At 44.8% G+C, this 18,890-nt stretch overlaps 1 protein-coding gene across 1 annotated transcript in view; it reads right to left on the bottom strand.

The window, feature by feature from the left end:
* Positions 1 to 18,890, bottom strand: part of xpot (exportin, tRNA (nuclear export receptor for tRNAs)) — a 29,113-nt gene that overhangs the window by 3,492 nt on the left and 6,731 nt on the right. The window contains exons 3-19 of the mRNA XM_056277282.1: positions 15,650 to 15,732; positions 15,368 to 15,424; positions 15,149 to 15,218; positions 13,928 to 14,146; positions 12,835 to 13,019; positions 9,371 to 9,539; positions 8,828 to 9,064; positions 8,568 to 8,606; positions 8,317 to 8,379; positions 8,114 to 8,238; positions 7,709 to 7,853; positions 6,923 to 7,042; positions 6,662 to 6,756; positions 6,305 to 6,374; positions 5,909 to 6,147; positions 5,045 to 5,330; positions 3,369 to 3,558 (exon numbers count right to left, since the gene is read on the bottom strand). Coding sequence (XP_056133257.1) covers positions 3,369 to 3,558; positions 5,045 to 5,330; positions 5,909 to 6,147; positions 6,305 to 6,374; positions 6,662 to 6,756; positions 6,923 to 7,042; positions 7,709 to 7,853; positions 8,114 to 8,238; positions 8,317 to 8,379; positions 8,568 to 8,606; positions 8,828 to 9,064; positions 9,371 to 9,539; positions 12,835 to 13,019; positions 13,928 to 14,146; positions 15,149 to 15,218; positions 15,368 to 15,424; positions 15,650 to 15,732 — 2,392 coding nt within the window. The remainder of the gene's footprint in view (positions 1 to 3,368; positions 3,559 to 5,044; positions 5,331 to 5,908; positions 6,148 to 6,304; positions 6,375 to 6,661; positions 6,757 to 6,922; positions 7,043 to 7,708; positions 7,854 to 8,113; positions 8,239 to 8,316; positions 8,380 to 8,567; positions 8,607 to 8,827; positions 9,065 to 9,370; positions 9,540 to 12,834; positions 13,020 to 13,927; positions 14,147 to 15,148; positions 15,219 to 15,367; positions 15,425 to 15,649; positions 15,733 to 18,890) is intronic.

The raw sequence follows: 18,890 nt of genomic DNA, 5'->3' as shown, positions 1-18,890 counted from the left end.
AAAACTCAAGTCTATTTGTAAACATACATACATAGTCTCTGTCTCTTAGTTCAGTCTCTTTTTCGCACCCCCCCTCCCCTCCATGCCTCTGCCTCATACACTCTCTCGCTTGCTTGCGCCCTCCCTCCCAGCATTGTCCTGGCGTCAGTCATGTGTGCAATAAAAACATTACAAAAAGCAGTAGAATTATAATCCGCAAGAACCGAAATATAGCGGGCTTAGTACAGCTTCTCCAGTGTGGTTCCCAGATGTCATTGTAGATGTGGGGAATGAATCTACAGCAGTAAAGTTGCCGATAACAACATTAACACGAGTAGGGCTCAACATTTTCGTTTTTATTTTTCAAAGCCACCCAGCATGCCGAATTTCGCCACAAGAGGACACTGTTACATAACCTCACATGAAAAGGAACAACTTTTGGATCCGTGGAAACATGAAATCCGTGTGAAAAACAGTTTAAACCGATCTGCTCCTTTTAAAAGAAAAAAAAAAATCGGTATTTTTTGGTGAAAATCGGTAAAAACCAAAAACGCTGAGCCTTGCGTACAGAATAGTATACAATGTTGAAATTTTTAATCATTTTCTCCCGTTATTCACTCTCCATTTGACGTATTTGTCTCCCCATGGGTGTATTTTCAGGCGATGTAACTGCAAGGTGTGCAACTGTGCACCACTGTTTCCATGAATTGTGATGTGGTGTTTCCTGAAGGCATTGTTTACGATGAAAAGTGAGCTAGACTTCTCGGCTTGTTGAGGAAATTGGCGGCACACTGCAGTACGTTACATCCTTAGATGTGTCGTATTCTAGCCACTTAAACTCTTGCTTCCATTCACTCCTAAATTTTCGTTGCCATTCCGTTTTTTCATAGACCACCTTTTGTGTTTCTGGTTCTTCTGTAGGGATTGTGTTCGCAGCTTGAGTAACGTCAGGCTTAGTAAACCCATATTTCAGCAGCCCGACATATTGGCAGCTAGCTGGCGATGAGTAAAATTAAGTTATTGTTAGCTGTTTTCGTAGAATGTTGAATTAAAAGGCACGAATGAATCGGGATGTTTGTGGAACTGTGACGTTGCGTTTGCAAAGGGCGATGGGTATTTTTTATTTATTCTTTTTAATTTAACCTTGACTTGGGGATATATGGTGGCCACAGAGTAACTTTTTATGGCCACAGGCCATCGAGCCATGGTTAATGTTGAACCCTGCGGTCCACAACTTGTTTTCAGAATTTTTCAACAAAACTTTTAACTTTCTCTGATAAACCAAACTTGCAACCCATATTCATATTCAGCAAGGACAAAATACCTTGTTAGAAAGATCTTCAATACAAATACAGTGCTTCCTCTGCTGTTAACAATTCAGCAAGTTTTTGTGGCTAAGAACCCAGGACATGGTTAAGACACTAACACTATGTCTAGACAAACTCTGGATGAAATCCAAAAGATACGGTCTCGTCATGTGGAGGGAGTTCACTATGTGTGCAGTCTGTTTACACATGGGGACTTGTAAACAGCTGGGGTAATAAAATAGTCTACACAGCTAAAAGATTAAAACTGTCACCTCATACTTGAGTCCTGGATTTACATCATGCCACCAGGCTACTGATCATAGCATTTGGGGCGGGATGATTCACCAAGCTCACGGTTCGATAAGTCTCATGGTTCGATACCTCTCACGAATTCGACTCAGTAGGATAAAGTGTACACCTTGCTGAGCAAGACAAAACACTGCTGCAGCAGCTCTCTATGTCTCATTTATTTTAAGAATCAGGCCCAGCATGTTGGCATTCAAACATAATGCCAGTGCAAAAGCTCTAACAACATGTTGTGCCATCTTTTCTTGTGTAACACAGTTGCTTTAGTTTAAAACCTTAAAAACTACTAGAACGACCACGGCGGTCATTTTGAGGGTTTTAGATTTTCAAAGTTTAATAACTTTGTGGGGGGAAAAAAGATACAGACCTGCCGCTCTCTGAATGCTCCTAAAACTGCATATATTTTCATTAAAATGAGTTTTAGATCAATTGCACAAAAAGTTATAAGATCTTCCTACAACAACCCTGAGGTCAAAATGATCGCATGTAACTTGCGCGTCATCGTGTGTGTCATGTCACGACTTGTGACGTGTTGTGCACGTTGTTTCCTTCGCAGCGTTCAGTTTTTTTCACATTTCATGTTTTATAGACCTGGTTACGGTTGTTAGATCAGCAGTATGTGTTTTGCATTTTGTTTGTCAGGTAATATTTCCAACATGTCTGGGTACAGACGCCGTTTCCATGACTACCACCGAGGCGGTGCAGTATTCACAGGTGTTGGACAGCGGCCATTTTAAATTGTTTGAAAAATCGTGTTGTAACGATCACGGCTGTGTTGACTCGCTAGCCTGTCGGCTAATGGGTCGGACTCTTAAGTCGACTGCTTACGTAGCCGCCGGGGTGCCAGGGCTCCAACTAACGTTTCCCCCGGTAGCGCTGGTGCTACCAAACTTTCTCAGTTGGTCACACCAGCACATAACTTGGTCGCACCCTCTTTCCTCTCGGTAACACACGGTACTACTCGACGGCCTCGCACGCTGATGAACATTTGTGTTAATTTGCATACCAGTGACTTGAGACTTGATATTTTAATCTGAACATGAAGTTGCTCTGCCACGAGCAGTGGCTTAAACTGCGGGGGCCCGCTGACAAATGCAGAGTTGCCAGCAGTGGATGGACCACACTGCTCACAACACACACACACACACACACACACACACAGCACAGCATCCTCCTAGTAATGCAACCGTGGCTACTGCCTTAGCATTGTGGTTGAAAGTACTTTTTCGTCTTACGCTCGGGCTCTTCCTCCCTGTCTGCACCTGCACTCTCCCCGCGGCCGCCAGTGTCTGAGTCGGGACTTCTCAGTCGTCCCCCCCCCCCCCCCGTCTCCACCAGCTCCCTCCTCTCTCTCGTCTCCAGCTTTCTCCTGTCTCTCATTGTGTCGTTTTTTAAAATAATCAGCTATAGACCGTTTCATCTCTGGAGCATAGGAAGGGCTAACGTTAACGCTAGGCAGTTTTGTTCTGCATGGTTGGCGCCGGCAGCCGTAACCCTGTACGCACCGCGCGTACGCACCGTGCACGATTAGCCAGTGACGTTAACACCAATCATCCACCTCCAAAACGTATTTGCGTCAAACTGCGTGAGTGGCAAAAAAAACAAAAAAACAAAAAAAAACAATGAACAAAATCATAAAAAAATGTACGCACGGTGCGTACTGGATTATGGTTGCTGGCGCCATGCAGACACCCACACCAAGGCACGCCGCTGGAGTGCTGCTAGAGGGAGTAGCTGTTCAAAGCTCATTTGTTTAGCTGGTGGCGAGCAGCTTACCCTGGCTGGCCATGACCTCGTTCATGCCGCTGCTTGCAATGGTTTGGATGAAGGTGAAGTAGCTCCTCCTTAGCATCTGCTTTTCCAGGGCAGCCGCCTGATCATTGTCCTCTGCAGGCCGGGCCAGAACCTCAAAGATGGCCAGCACCAGAGGCATGAACACTTGCTGCAGGAATGGAGAAACCTGACTCTGCCAAGGCAACACAGAAACGTAGTTTCAGAAGAAAACCACCTAACTTATTGTTGTAAATTTCCCCAAACGGTATTCATGTCCTTCTGTTATCTCCCCCAAAAATGTTCCGTTGATGCTACTTTCCTTCAGCAACTAGATTCAGACCTCAAAAATGCAGATTAGTTAAAACGCGTCAAATCACCCCTTCGACACACATCTGCCAACCACCTCCTGCAGCAGCTGGACCTTTGTCATCAACACACTTTTTCCAATGCTTCTGTTGCATCGTTTACTTAGTTACATTTTGATGCAGTTCATTTTGTGTGTGTGTGTGTGTGTGTGTGTGTGTGTGTGTGTGTGTGGGGGGGGGTTTCCTCCTTTTTCTCTCCGATTGTATCCGGCCAATTACCCCACTCTTCCAAGGCATCCTGGTTTCTGCTCCACCCCCTCTGCCGATCCGGGGAGGGCTGCAGACTACCACATGCTTCCTCCCATACATGTGGCATCACCAGCCACTTCTTTTCACCTGACAGTCAGGAGTTTCACCAGGGGGACGTAGCGCATGGGAGAATCACGCTATTCCCCCCGGTCCCCCTCTCCCCCGAACAGGCGCTCCAACCGACCAGAGGAGGCGCTAGTGCAGTGACCAGGACACATACCCACATCTGGCTTCCCACCTGCAGACACGGCCATTTGTGTCTGTAGGGACGCCCGACCAAGCCAGAGGTAACACGGGGATTCGAACCAATGACTTCCGTGCTGGCAGACAATGGAACAGACCGCCCCGCCACCCAGACGCCCCTGCAGTTCATATTTTAAGACGCATTTAGTTTGTTCTTGAAGGAAAGCACATGAAGGTGGAACATCTGCGGCAGTAGATGAGAGCTTGTAGTGTTTTACACTGAACACCTTCATAACACCAAGCTACAAGACATAGCTGCAGTCCTTTAAAAGACTTCCTCTACCTACTACTAATACCAATAATAATAATAATAATAATAATAATAATAATAAAAGTAGTAAAATAAAATAAATACTGATTTCTTCAAATGTGGACTGTTGCTGGTAAGAAAAAAGACTGCTTCTCACAGAACTGCAAACATTCTTACTACACGGAGTTTTAAAAAACTGGTTTAAAATATGGACACCAAGTTAGTATAAAAAAACTAAATGCAAATAATATCTTTATTATAATAATCTGTTTATACCAAATATTATGCCAATGCTAAACATGGTTCAGTGTGTACATGGACATCAATCTATAGTTTTGTCAGTGGGTGTCAGAACTACACAGCAATATGTGATCCACCAGACTGAGTAGGATTAATTATACCAGGCACAACAAATGTGAAATTGTACTAGAACTGTAATACCATTTTATAGCTTTTAGTTCTCTCAAGAAAGACATCTTTATTTCTATTTATCAATTTAAAACAAATCTTAACTTCAGCTCATTTATGTCCCCTGAACACAAAAAGCCATCTTTAAAAAGGTCCTGCGATACCTTGAACTTGGCGGTGATCTGGCTGATGAGGGGGATAAACTCCTGCAGGTCCTTGGCCTCACAGTCCTTCAGCATGTGCTCGGATGCTGCGGGGATGAAGGGCAGGACCTCCTCCTCTAGGCAGATGATCATTCGGTGCAAGAAGGAGCGTACAGAACTGCGTAAAGCGCCCCTCTGGACAGGGCAGCTCAGAGCCGGCAGGAAGGTCTGCAGACAGTCTCTGTACACCTCCGTGCAGCCACACTGCTTCACCGTCTGCTTGTTGCTGAAAGCCTTGCTGGTGCGACTGAAAACACGAGCAAACAAGTGTTACTTGATGATCACTGATGAGATGCTGACGGATACTTGGCAGCTATTGTTCACAGATGCCAAGTATTTTTCATTTCAAATCATCCATCCATCCATTATCCAAACCGCTTATCCTGCTCTCAGGGTTGCGGGGATGCTGCAGTCTATCCCAGCCGTCATTGGGCGCCAGGTGGGGAGACACCTTGGACAGGCCGCCAGACCATCACAGGGCCCACACACACACACATACACACACATACACACACAATTTAGTGCGGCCGAGTCACCTGACCTACACGTCTTTGGACTGTGGGAAGAAACTGGAGCACCCAGAGGAAACCCACGCAGACACGGGGAGAACATGCAAACTCCACACAGGACGACCCGGGACAACCCCCAAGGTTGGACAACCGTGGGGCTTGAACCCAGGACCTTCTTGCTGTGAGGCAACCGCCCTAACCACTGCACCATTGTGCCGCCCTTTCATTTCATTTCAAATCAATGCATCCAAAATGAGTGCCTCTGATAGTGACTTAAGATAATGGGACAATAAAACATTACGAGACCGAACTGGACCTTGCAAAGCCCACGGCATGGCTCAGGCAGTCAGCTAGAAAAGTCTGCCTCTCCTCTTCCGTCTCTTGGGATAGTTTGGCGAGCATGAGGCGGAAGGCATCCATTAGAGGGGTCAGCAGACTTCTCATTAGGACCTGTTTCCTCTCTGCAGGACTCTCCCCATTCACAATTAGCACCCCTGCAGTCTCAAATATGAACAGTTGGTCATCGCTGGTCAACAGTGCTGGGAAACCATTTTCCTGGAGATTGGGAAAAAGATTTGGGAAAATGAGTGTCAAAAAAACACTGGTTTGGAAAATAAAAGATGGTAAAGATTATTAATCTTCTCTGAATATGATTTGCCATACAGGTTGAGGACTGAATCATCACATTATGGTAGCGAACGTTCATACTCACAGGGGGAGCGAGTTCTAGCAGGTCCTGTATTCTAGTGAGGATGTCTTCAATAAAGGCATTCATGTGCTTGCTGTTAACACAGAGCATGGTTAGCATCTAACTCCAAATGGAAGTACGCGCAGGTTAGCAGCAAGTCAATCACCAAGACAAATGTGACTGGAGAAAAACAGCTTCAATCTGCAGGAGTACAACCTCACAGTGGAGGCTTTCCAGGAAATGCAACTGAGTTGTGACCTTGGACTGAAGAATTGAAGCAACTATTTTACATGCTGTCTGATGTTGGCATTGATGAGGGACTTTGAAAAGGATACATAAACTCCTACAAGATGTTTGCATGTGTTCAGGATTACAACTTACTGCAGTGTTTTCACAAATCTTGAGAAGAGGTACGCCACCCTGCTCCTGACCTTAGGGCTGCTATGCCTCAGTCCTCTTTGGTCCAGAAATGCCATCTGCACAGCATCAACAACAGTACACTTGAGATACGTGAGCATGTTAATGTAAAGTCATATCAAAACATGAACGGTTGCTTTCTATTTGTTAAACACCATCAGGAGGTGTATTTAGGTGCATAGATTTGATTGGTTCCATATGCCCGCTAAATTAACAAATGCTCACCAAAACATGTGGAATGTGCTGGGGCTCCACAATGAAGAACTTGTCGTATCGAACAACAGTTTCAAAGAACTCCAGAGATACTGAGGTGTGTTGGTATCCACTAACGCCACAGGAGACTAGCTGCATGCACAAAGAGAATTTCAGTAAATAAAACTTCAATTTTGATTTGGAGATACTTTATTAATCCCGTGGGGAAGTTCTGCTCTGCATTTAATCCGTCCAAGCTGTGTAGCTAGGAGTACTATGCAGCCGCCGTGCAGCACCCGGGGACCGACTCCAGTTCGTCTTGCCATGCCTCGGTCAGGGGCACAGACAGGAGTATTAACCCTAACATGCATGTCTTTTTGATAGTGGGAGGAAACCGGTGTGCCCGGAGAAAACCCACCACAGATACAGGGAGAGCATGCAAATTCCACACAGAGGACGACCTGGGATGACTCCCAAGGCTGGACAACCCCGGAGTTCGAACTCAGGACCTTGTTGCTGTGAAGCGACAGCGCTAACCACTGCGCCACCCTAGCGACACTCCGACAGGTGTGGTCCCGGGAGGAACCTGGGGCCGCAAGTAGTGTTCAAAACGTCGATGATCAGTGTGTCCCGATTGGTGAATTGCAGGACAATTCTACAGAATTGCAGAACTGGTGAAACATTAATGGTGTTTTAACTATGAGCAAATATGCACACTTGTGGAAATTTAATGTTTTAAGGCAATACCTTGCTCTGTTAATAAATGTTTATAGTCAAAGTAGACACCCCTACACTGAAGTGATATGGATTTTAACTGACCGTCCGCATCATTTCTTGCAGGGCACTTGTCTTGGCTGTATCCCCAGAGAAGTGAGTACCATGGGAGGCAGGCAGAGCCTCACCCAACATGTAAACCAGTCTGATGGCCACCTCCACCTCCATAAACAGAGCTGTCTGCCAGTTCCTAAAACAAACAACATGTTTCAAGGATAGATTAACATATACTTCACTATAACCCAAAGTTGTGCTTCCCTTATCCTTCAAGAGAGGAACGTCACCAAGCTTTGTAGAGCAAATACTGACCGTTTGCGCTTTCCTCTAGACTAGAGGAGACTAGTCTAGAGGAGAGATGCTGGGTATGTAACGGGAGCAGCCGAAAGTAGTAGTAGTAGTAATAGTAGCTCTTTCCTCTAGACTTTGCATTTTTAGAGGAACAGGTCTTACTGCATGGTATTGCTGAAGACTCTGCGCACAGCTTCAAGCAGCAGCTCAGGAGACACTTGGGCCAGACGATCCAACAACATCTTCAACTGCTTCCTGTATTCCACAAACATGGCCTCATCTTCTCCCTAGGAAACACGTGTGCTTTTTTACCATTTCGGAATCACTTAACATAGTGCAAACTGTATGACGATATCAATACTCACTTCATTTTCAAAGTTGTACTCATCATCATACGTAAGTTTCTTCATGACAGCAAGCATGATTGCCTGTTGTGAAAGATGATTTGTATATGTATTATTTTTTCACCTCACACAAAAATATACCCCAAAATAGGGTTTATCAGAATCAAGTTTATTGGCCATGAAGGTTTGTACATACATGGAATTTGACTCCGGTTTCGTGGCTCACAGTATACCTAACGGTACAGTTATAGTAGTTTATGCTAAAATCTTACCTCCACATTTGCTTTCTGCTGGTCTGTCAGTTGGGGGACCTGGAGGTACAGAAAAAAAAAAGAAGAAAAAAAAAACCTTATGAAAAGAAAATCCTTGGTAGTTATAACTTTAGTGCAAAAGAAGCTGTGAGCCGAGCATGTTATTACTAAAGAGTTCTCATCTAGAAAACATCTACAGGTTTGCCGTATTCAGATTACACTATCAGATAGCATCTCCTCTGCTTGCTGCTGGTATAGTTTTACATTTATGCTGAACTAACCTGCTTGAGAACATGCAGATATTCGTAACAGAAGCCCACGATGTTGGCCGAGATGTCGTCGTCCTCGTGCACCAGCAGCTGTAGCAGCAGCGGCACCTTGGCCTCCACAGCCTGCAATGTCTCTGCAGCAAGCTTTACGTTGCCTGCCTTGGCCAGCTTAGTCCAGCTCAGCACAAGACTCTGGCCCATTCCATTCACCAGCCTCGAAAACTTGGCAAGGAAGTCCACATCCTCCTCCTGTGACGGCAGAGGAAAAGCTTTTTAACCTCCTTCAAGGAAACAGGACAGGAAAGGGCCTGGGGCATTTCATTTCTACTTTGTGTGTGACAATAAACATGGCTGTAGACAAAACTTGGCACTCTTGTCTCAGTTTCTCTCATAAGGGGCATCTCCCCTGACCCCACAAAGGCTGTTGTCACAGCAAGTCATCGGTTTGTATGAGGGTCCTTAGAAATTAAATGAGTGAGGCAGGATGAAATATGTCTTTCATGTAATCTCCCTTGTATTTCTTGAATGACTGAATCATCTTTGGCGTAGAAATACCTGTTCAATATTGAAGAAACCAGCAGACTGTAACACTTGGCACAGAGATTCCACAAGCTTGGTTTTGTCCACAGGGTCCATCCCCTTGTTTACTATCTCGAACAGGCAGTCACAGGCCTCTTCTCTCAGCTCCTCTATAGACATATGACTCAGCAGCAAATTCACAAACCTGTGAACAAGAGTTAAGTCAACTCTGGACATATTGGTTACACAGTCACCCAGGAATACTAGTTTTTAATCCTCCACAGCCAAACCTCAGCAAAAAAAGGCCCAGCAAAAGCCATACCAACATGTACCCTGGCTCTGCCGAATGGAAGCTAAGCAGGCGTGGGCTTGGCTAGTACTTGGATGGGAGACCTCCCGGGAAAACTGAGTTGCTACTGAAAGTGGTGTTGGTGGGCCAGTAGGGGGCAGTCTTCCCCCTGGTCGTAATAAAAACATCCTTCCATCCATCCATTATCCGAACCGCTTATCCTGCTCTCAGGGTCACGGGGATGCTGGAGTCTATCCCAGCAGCCACTGGGCAGCAGGTGGGGAGACACCCTGGACAGGCCACCAGGCCATCACACAGGGCTGACATATGCGCGCGCGCGCACACACACACACACACACACACACACACACACACACACACACACACGCGCACACACACAGCTAGGGACGATTTAGTACGGCCGATTCACCTGACCTCCATGTCTTTGGACTGTGGGAGGAATCCCACGCAGACACGGAAGAACATGCAAACTCCACACAGAGGACGACCTGGGACGACCCCCAAGGTCGGACTACTCCGGGGCTTGAACCCAGAACCTTCCTGTTGTGAGGCGTTTGCGCTAACCACTGTGCCACTAACACGGCAACATGCTGAGCAAAACTAGCCTACAGGGGGATAAACATGACAATCTGTGCAAATACTGGCATTAGTGTCTAATATGCATGATGCAAAAGTTGGCAGTCTGACTACGGTTCTCTTAGTCATATTATTCATTTATTATTATTTAGTCATTAAATCAATGCATTTGAGGACAAGTAGAAACGTAAACTAAATTCTTCAGTTTATTCATAATCTTGTTTCAGCATGGGGAGTGCAACAAAGCATCAGCGTGTTTAAGCAGATGCAGCACCACATCATGTGAGGATATTGTAAGATGGCAGGACAAAATTAATGCACCACTGCTTTATAAATGCAAAAATGGCGAGAAGTTTTGAACATCTGATGAGTAGAGCACCCTACTGAAGTATCAAAACCACGATCATCTGATGAGTAGAGCACCCTACTGAAGTATCAAAACCACGATCATCTGATGAGTAGAGCACCCTACTGAAGTATCAAAACCACGATCATCTGATGAGTAGAGCACCCTACTGAAGTATCAAAACCATGATCATCTGATGAGTAGAGCACACTACTTAAGCACCAAAACCAATCATCTGATGAGTAGAGCACCCTACTTAAGCACCAAAACCACGATCATTTGATGAGTAGAGCACCCTACTTAAGCACCATACCACGATCTGATGAGCAGAGCATTCAACTTAAGCACCAAAACCACGATCAAGTGATCAGTACAGCACCCTACTTAAGCGCCATACCACGATCATTTGATGAGTAGAGCACCCTACTTAAGCACCATATCACGATCATCTGATGAGTAGAGCACCCTACTTAAGCACCATATCAAGCACCATACCATGATCATCTGATGAGTAGAGCACCCTACTTAAACACCAAAATCACGATCATCTGATGAGTAGAGCACCCTACTTAAGCACCATACCACAATCATTTGATGAGTAGACCACCCTACTTAAGCACCATAGTACACAAGACAGGCCAAATAAACTGTTTCAAATGTTAAATGGCTACCATTCTTTATACCGGTGATTCCTTTGTAATGGGCTGGTAAGTAATCCTCTGAATATCATGAGCCAAGTCAAGGGATAAACCTCCAATTAAACACTACCATGAGTTTGGTAGGATAAAACAAAACAAGCAATGCAATCAATTACAAGAGGTTTTAATCCCATCAAAATAATTTATTTAAAGCCGGTACAAGCAGTTTTTCAGTAGTTATTTATCCATCTCAGTTTAATTCTGATGCCTTTATCTACCGACAAATGCAAGTGCGACGACTAAACAACAGATACAGCTATATAATGATTCCAAATGCTCGACTCTTGGGCAGGTTTGCAAGAAATCTAATTAAACAATTTACGGCACAGACGGGACATGTAGCCACAGCTGGAGATAAATTACCTCATGGTCGTGTACACAACATGGCAAATAGCAGGTGGACACCCGAAGAACACACTGATATGTGCTTGATGAACATCCCAGCTCATCTTCAGCCACTTCTCCGGGGTCGGGTCGTGGTGGCAGCAAGGTAAGTAGGGCACTCCAGATGTCCCTCTCCCCAGTAACACCGTCCAGCTCTTCCTGAGGGATCCCAAGGCGTTCCCAGGCCAGACTGGACATGTAGTCCCTCCAATGAGTTCTGGGTCTACCCCGGGGTCTCCTCCCAGTTGGACGTGCCCAGAAAACCGCCAAAGGAAAGCGCCCAGGAGGCATCCTAATCAGATGCCTGAACCACCTCAACTGGCTCCTTTCGACGTGAATGATGCTTGTTGAACATCTCATTCCAAAACCATGGGCATTAATATGAAGTTGTGGGTTTCCTCCGGGTGCAGTTTCCTCCCACAGTCCAAAGACATGTAGGTCAGGTGAACCAGCCATACTAAATTGTCCCTAGGTATGAATGTGAATGTGTGTGTGTATGTCAGCCCTGTGTGATGGCCTGGCGGCAGCCTGTCCAGGGTGTCTCCCCGCCTGCTGCCCAATGACTGCTGGGATAGGCTCCAGCATCCCCCCGACCCTGAGAGCAGGATAAGCTGTTCAGATAATGGATGGAATAACAGACTTGCTGTTGACTGGGGCAGATCTAGCGAGGCAGCAATTTGACTAACTGACTTGTTGGAAAGGTGGCATCATGTTCAGAGTCACAGAGCTCTTCGCTAAGACCCATTCTACTACCAGCGTTTGGCTGTGGAGATTTCACGGGGGTTGTGCTGGATTTTATGCATCTACCAGCAATGGATGTGGCTGAAAAAGTTGAATCCACTCATTAGAAGGGGTGTCCACATACTTTTGAACATAGTGTACCTTGCAAATAGCCGTTTTTCCAAAACACCACTACACCTATCACTCTTCAAAACTAATGCCCCTGCTGCCATAGGCTGAACGTAGTGAATGAAGTCTTTCTTTTGTGAAACACTACTGCTTTTGTCCAAAGCGTTGTGCAAAGTCAACAAAAATAAAAAACTACTCGTAGCCGCTTTAACCAGTGTGCAAATTTGAAGTAATAGTTTCCCTGAATGGGTCACTTGAAAGAAAAGAGGTAGTAGAATCTGAACGTTTTGGTGAATACCGAAAACATTTTTCTTTATCTCTCATCGAATTAACTGACCTATCGTTGGCAATGAGATTTAGGTCGATCCAGGACACATAGGCCCCCACCACCTCCAGACACTGGCAGGTCAGTTCAGGATGGGACTGCTGGTAGGCTTGCAGGATCTGGTACCAGGACTCTACCAGACTGGGGATGCACTGTTCTCTCATAGTGTCTTTGATCAAGGTATTCCTGCGGGTTTCCTGGAAAAGACAGGGTAGGACTCAGCCAGTTCTGAAGCGGGCTGTTAAAATCATATTCAAATTCACTGCACACTTGGAAAAAAAAGAGAAAAGTAAAATAAACAGTCTCCGTTCTTTTGATTTTACAAATATCTCTTTACAGTGTTCTCAAGTTCCATACTGCAGCATGGCAGCATAACTACAATAAGCAAGACCTCAGGGGCCTTGGTTGGAGCAGCAGACTGAAATGCTCGTGTCTCGGATACTAAGGTTCACATTTCAAATCCTGGTGTTGCCTTCAGCTCAGTCAAGTGTCGTAAAGACTGCAAATGGCAGTGGGTGGGGAGCCAGCAGGTGTATTCTGTCTCACCACTGCAACTAGTGACTCCTACAGGTGGTGGGGTACAGTACAGCTGAGGGGGGTTCCGGGGGAAATAGCGTGGGCCTCTGCACACATTATGTTCCCCCGGAGAAACCTGCAGCTGGCTCCACGTGTTGCAGAGGACGCCATCCCCACCCACTGTAGAGGTTGTACAATGGTGAAAACCTTGGCAGAATAGGGAATTGGGTATACCAAATCGAGATGAAAAACTAAGATAAAAATCAAACTGCAAAAAAGCAACTCAAAAGTTACTTATGTCAATTTTGCATTCACAGTTGTTCTAAATCACCTGGAGCAAATGTTTTACACATCTGCTTTGTACTCCTGTTAACTTTGTTTTACCATAGTCATACCACTGTCATCAAATGCAACATATTTTGGTACCTTCAAACTAGCTGGTCCATTCAGCCAACCATGAAGCCACAAATCACATCACGTTAGAATTATTAATAAGTGGAAATACCATTCACACAGTCTGGCTTGGACACACTGCAGTATTACTGATATCAAGAGAAAAGGAGGTGGTGAGATGTTCAGGGCTCCTTACCTCCGGTGTATGAAGGATGTCCCGGTCAACCACTTCAGCATCAATGGCCATGAGGGTTCGTAGGTAGATGTCTACACCATGTGGGCTCAGCCCAACCAGCGACAAGATGTCAAAGAAGAACTTGGGCCAAAGGGTCAAGTACTCCATAACAAAAGTCAGGGCGAATACCTGGGCAGCCTTGTTGCGGATGAAGGGCTTCTCAGGCTGGACATTCATCAGCTATAGGTTGGAAGAAATATAAGGCCAAAGGACTTAATCTGCAGTAATGCTACTTTATTTTAAATTACATTAACAGGATTATGTAAAAACAAACAAAACTAATATTTCACAGCTAAATGTAAATACATCATGTATCACGCATAATGTGCAAGATGGAATACATATGAATGAGAGGGAGGACAGCGGAATGGTGAGGATGCAAGGAGTAGAGGTGGGGAAGGTGGATGAGTTTAAATACTTGGCTGTCAACTGTTCCAAGTAATGGGGAGTGCAGAAGAGAGGTGAAGAAGAGCATGCAAGCAGGGTGGAGTGGGTGGAGAAGAGTGTCAGGATTGATTTGTGACAGAAGGGTACCAGCAAGAGCTAAAGAGAAGGTTTACAAGATGGTAGTGAGACCAGCTATGTTATATGGTTTGGAGACAGTGGCACTGATGAAAAGACAGGAGGTTGAGCTGGAGGTGGCAGAGTTGAAGATGCTAAGATTTTTGGTGGGAGTGACGAAGATGGAGAGGATTAGGAACGATTATATTAGAGGGGTTCATATATATGGCCCTGTGTGATGGCCTTGCAGCCTGTCCAGGGTGTCTCCCCACCTGCTGCCCAATGACTGCTGGGATAGGCTCCAGCATCCCCACGACCCTGAGAGCAGAATAAGCGGCATAATGGAGATATATATATATATATTTTAGAGGGACAGCTCAGGTTGGACAGTTTGGAGACAAAGCAAGAGAGACAAGATTGAGATGGTTTGGACATGTGTGGAGGAGAGATGCTGGTTATATTGGGAGAAGGATGCTGAATATGGAGCTGCCAAGGAAGAGGAAAAGAGGAAGGCCAAAGTGGAGATTTATGGATGTGGTGAGGGAGGACATGCAGGTGGTTAGCGTGACAGAGGAAGACACAGAGGACAGGAAGAGATAGAAACAGATGATCCATAGTGTCGACCCCTAACAGGAGCAGCCGAAAGAAGAAGAGATCATGCATAATGTATCATGCAACTACCTGACACTGGAGCCATTTCATCAGGGTTTCTCTGATGAGCTGCTGCTGAACAGCACTTAGGCCAGCATGTCTGTAACAGAACAAATAGTTGAACCTCTTTGTCTGTCTATTCAGATGGAAAAACGACAATCTCCCCTTTGAAAATATGTCTCCTTCAACACACGGTGGTGCAAAAGCAAAGCAGCTCCTTTCTAGTGTGCGACATTGCTTCCTGCTTACCTGTACTTGATCTGATGCTCCAGGACTTGGAAGCAAAAGAACTTCACATGGTCGTCACTAAAACAATCCACATCAGTTTGTACATTTAAACAAATTCCAGAGTAAACAGATGTAATTTAACAGTGTGTAGGACTCAGTACACTGGATATTTTGTACAAATGCTTTTCCAACATTTTCCTATCTGAAGACTATACAACTTTTTGATGTCTGGTCACTTAAACTTGCAGTAAGATGCACTACGAATACATGGATATAAATTCTGAGTTACGATCCGAAACTCACTTATAAATTCCTTTGGCTATGGCCTCTGCACACACTTCCCAAGCATCTTGAGACTCCTTAAGTTGCTCAAAATATGCAATGGCCTAAAGAGATCAGGCAAAATGAAAGCAATTAGGAGAGGAAAAGGAAAACCTGGTAGGCCATTTATCAAATCTTACAGCTCACCCATTTCTGAAATCCCAAAGACAGCCTCGGGGGAGGGGGGGGGCAAAAACATGTGGGTTGTAACAGAATACAAGAACCGACATGGCATCCTGAATAAAGATATAAAGTATGTGATATGAAGTATGTACTCAGCCCAGACTACACTGTTTCTAAACACTAGAATTTGGGTTATGGGTGAGACTGTGTTTGGCAAACGTGAACTCACTTAAAAAGCTGAACAAATGGCTGTAAACTGTCTTTTAAAGGGTAGTAGGGTTGTGTATTGGTGAGAATCTGGCGATACGATACAGGGGTTACGATTCAATATATTGCGATATACTGCAATACTGTAAGAAAGGTGATATATTGTGGTTTCATAGGCCTGTGTTCTTTGTGTTATGCTACTTCCTGTCTCAGTTTATGTTGTTGGGTTGGAGTGGAAGAGTCAAATGGCTGAAGATAGATTACAACACTTATCTAGCGGTTGTTGGGTTACACACAACACAAAATATTTGTCATGAACCTTTACGTGTACACAATCAAACATCGATAAAGTGGTTTTGAGAATCGATACAGTATCACAAAAGATAATATCGCCATACTCGAGTGTATCGATACTTTGACACCCCTAAAGGGTAGGATAGGCTATAGTCTGCAACTCAGTAATATAAAACATATGGAAAACATCTAATTTGCCACCAACGATTCACTCTGTGAATCATAGCTCACGTAGTGCAATCATGAATGTGTGTTCGCAGTTCCAGTGTAAATCTGTGCTCCTCTGTATTTGGCTATTTCTCTTTCATGTAACACAACGACAATAACAATATCAATACAATATCAATAATAATAATAATAATAATGAGGTGATATCACCTTTTAAGGTCTCCCATGAAAAGTTACTTTTTTAACAGAAAACATTTAGGACAGTGTATTCAGTAACTAGGCAAGTATTCGTCCCAATCATGACAATGTATATGGTAATTTTGTAAATACCCCCCCCTTTTCTCCCCAATTGTATCCGACCAATCACCCCACTCTTCCGAGCCGTCCCGTTCGCTGCTCCACCCCCTCTGCCGATCCGGGCAGGGCTGCAGACCACCACGTCTCCTCCGGACATGTGGAGCTGCCAGCTCCTTCTTTTCACCTGACAGTGAGGGGTTTCACCAGGGGGACGTAGCACGTGGGAGGATCACGCTATTCCCCCCAGTCCCCCCCCCCCCCCCAAACAGGCATCCAGACCAACCAGAGGAGGCACTAGTGCAGTGACCAGGACACATACCCACACCCAGCTTCCCACCCACAGACACGGTCAATTTAGTCTGTTGGAACACCCGATCAAGCCGGAGGTAACATGGAGATTCGAACCGGCGATCCCTGTGTTGGTAGGCAACGGAATAGACCGCTATGCCACCCGGACCCCCCCCCCCCTTTAAATGATTCTAAAAGCATCACCTGTCTGCAAAAACAATAAGAAAGAAACAGGAAAACTACTTTCATGTAACATCGGGTTCTCTGTTCATCACCTGACCCTAATACAGTTTGTGAGAAAGCCATCTCCTGTCAAGCGAAAGAAAGCCACAGGGCTAACTTCCTGTGCACAACCCCAACATGACACACCTGAGTAGGGCTGTCAATGAATATTCCAAATTGAATATATAACCAAATTTAAAAAAAAAAAAAAACAATTCACGTGTGAAAACTAATATTCATTTGTGGAAAAAAAAGCACTACCGTGGCTGTCTGCCTCATAAATTCTCGCGAGGGCCTTGGCTACTGCACTGAATACACTGCATGATGGAAAGGAGTCACACAACGTCACTCCCACTCTTGCTCAGCAAAGATGGAAAAATACTATCAAATTATTTATTCAAACCAGGATGAATATTACCTAATCTGTGTAAAAATTAGGCTATCGAATAACATCAAGTACGAATCGTTCATCCTGCGCCAGGAGACAGCGTGTTCTCATTACTCACTCTAGAACCAACCACAGTGTGTGTATACACACACACACACACACACACACACACACACACATATGAGAGTATGAGCATCCTGTGTTCGTGTAGATCGATGGTGCCCAACCCAGCTCCTGGAGAGCTACCATCCTGCAGTTTTTTTTCACTCCAACTAAGGGTGCGCGGTATATGAGGTAGACGGTATAAATGATATAAATTTGGCCTACAGTAGAGATTTGGACTCTACTGACCAATCGCGATAACGCTTGTTGATGACATCATCGTATCTGCCTCAGTGTGACAATGGCTTCAAGCACAGACACCACGGAGCAGGAGGAGCTGGTTAAAAAAAACGGTGCTACGTCAGTGATTTGGACTTGGTTCGGATTTAAAAAGTCGGATAGTGAGCAGAAAAATGTCATTTGCAAGATGTGTCGAATGACAGTGCTTGCAAACAAAGGTAACACGAGCAATTTGTTCTACCATCTAAAAACAAAACATGTCCTTGAGTCAGTGTTGTAGTCAAGACCGCCTCAATCGAGACCAAGACAAGACCAAGACTCCTCCTAGCCGAGACCGAGTCAAGATCAAGACCAACGGTGGTCGAGACCAAGTTCAAGACCAAGACCGGAACAAGTCGAGTCTTTTCCGAGACCGAGAATAGAATAGTTTGTATACCCTTTACAATAGCTATGGGGAGGGTTGCGTCAGGAAGGGCATCCGGCATAAAATCTTTGCCAAATCAAATATGCGGATCATAAATTACGGATGATCCGCTGTGGCGACCCCTAACGGGAGCAGCCGAAAGTAGTAGTAGATTGTATTATAATGACATTTATACATTTTCTACTCAGAATGAAGCCTTTGTACAAAACACTTACACAGTCAGAAGAGAAAATTATTTCATTGATCCTCATGCATATTCTTTTAAAAAATACCAGTCAGTATCACATAGGATGGCTGATAACATAACTTTCTGAATAAACCAACTTTAAAAAAGGAACGATTCCCTCTGGTTAAAGGCAAGCAAAGATTTCACATTAATTTGGCCAGTGCAGCAACGCATTCAACAATACAGTACAACTAAACATCAGGTTATTTGTTAAAATGTAATGGAATTAGATACAGTTCATGCT

This window comes from Lampris incognitus, chromosome 3 (assembly GCF_029633865.1).
Source record: "Lampris incognitus isolate fLamInc1 chromosome 3, fLamInc1.hap2, whole genome shotgun sequence".
Taxonomy (NCBI): Eukaryota; Metazoa; Chordata; class Actinopteri; order Lampriformes; family Lampridae; genus Lampris; species Lampris incognitus.
This window is presented reverse-complemented; position numbering and strand designations above follow the sequence as displayed.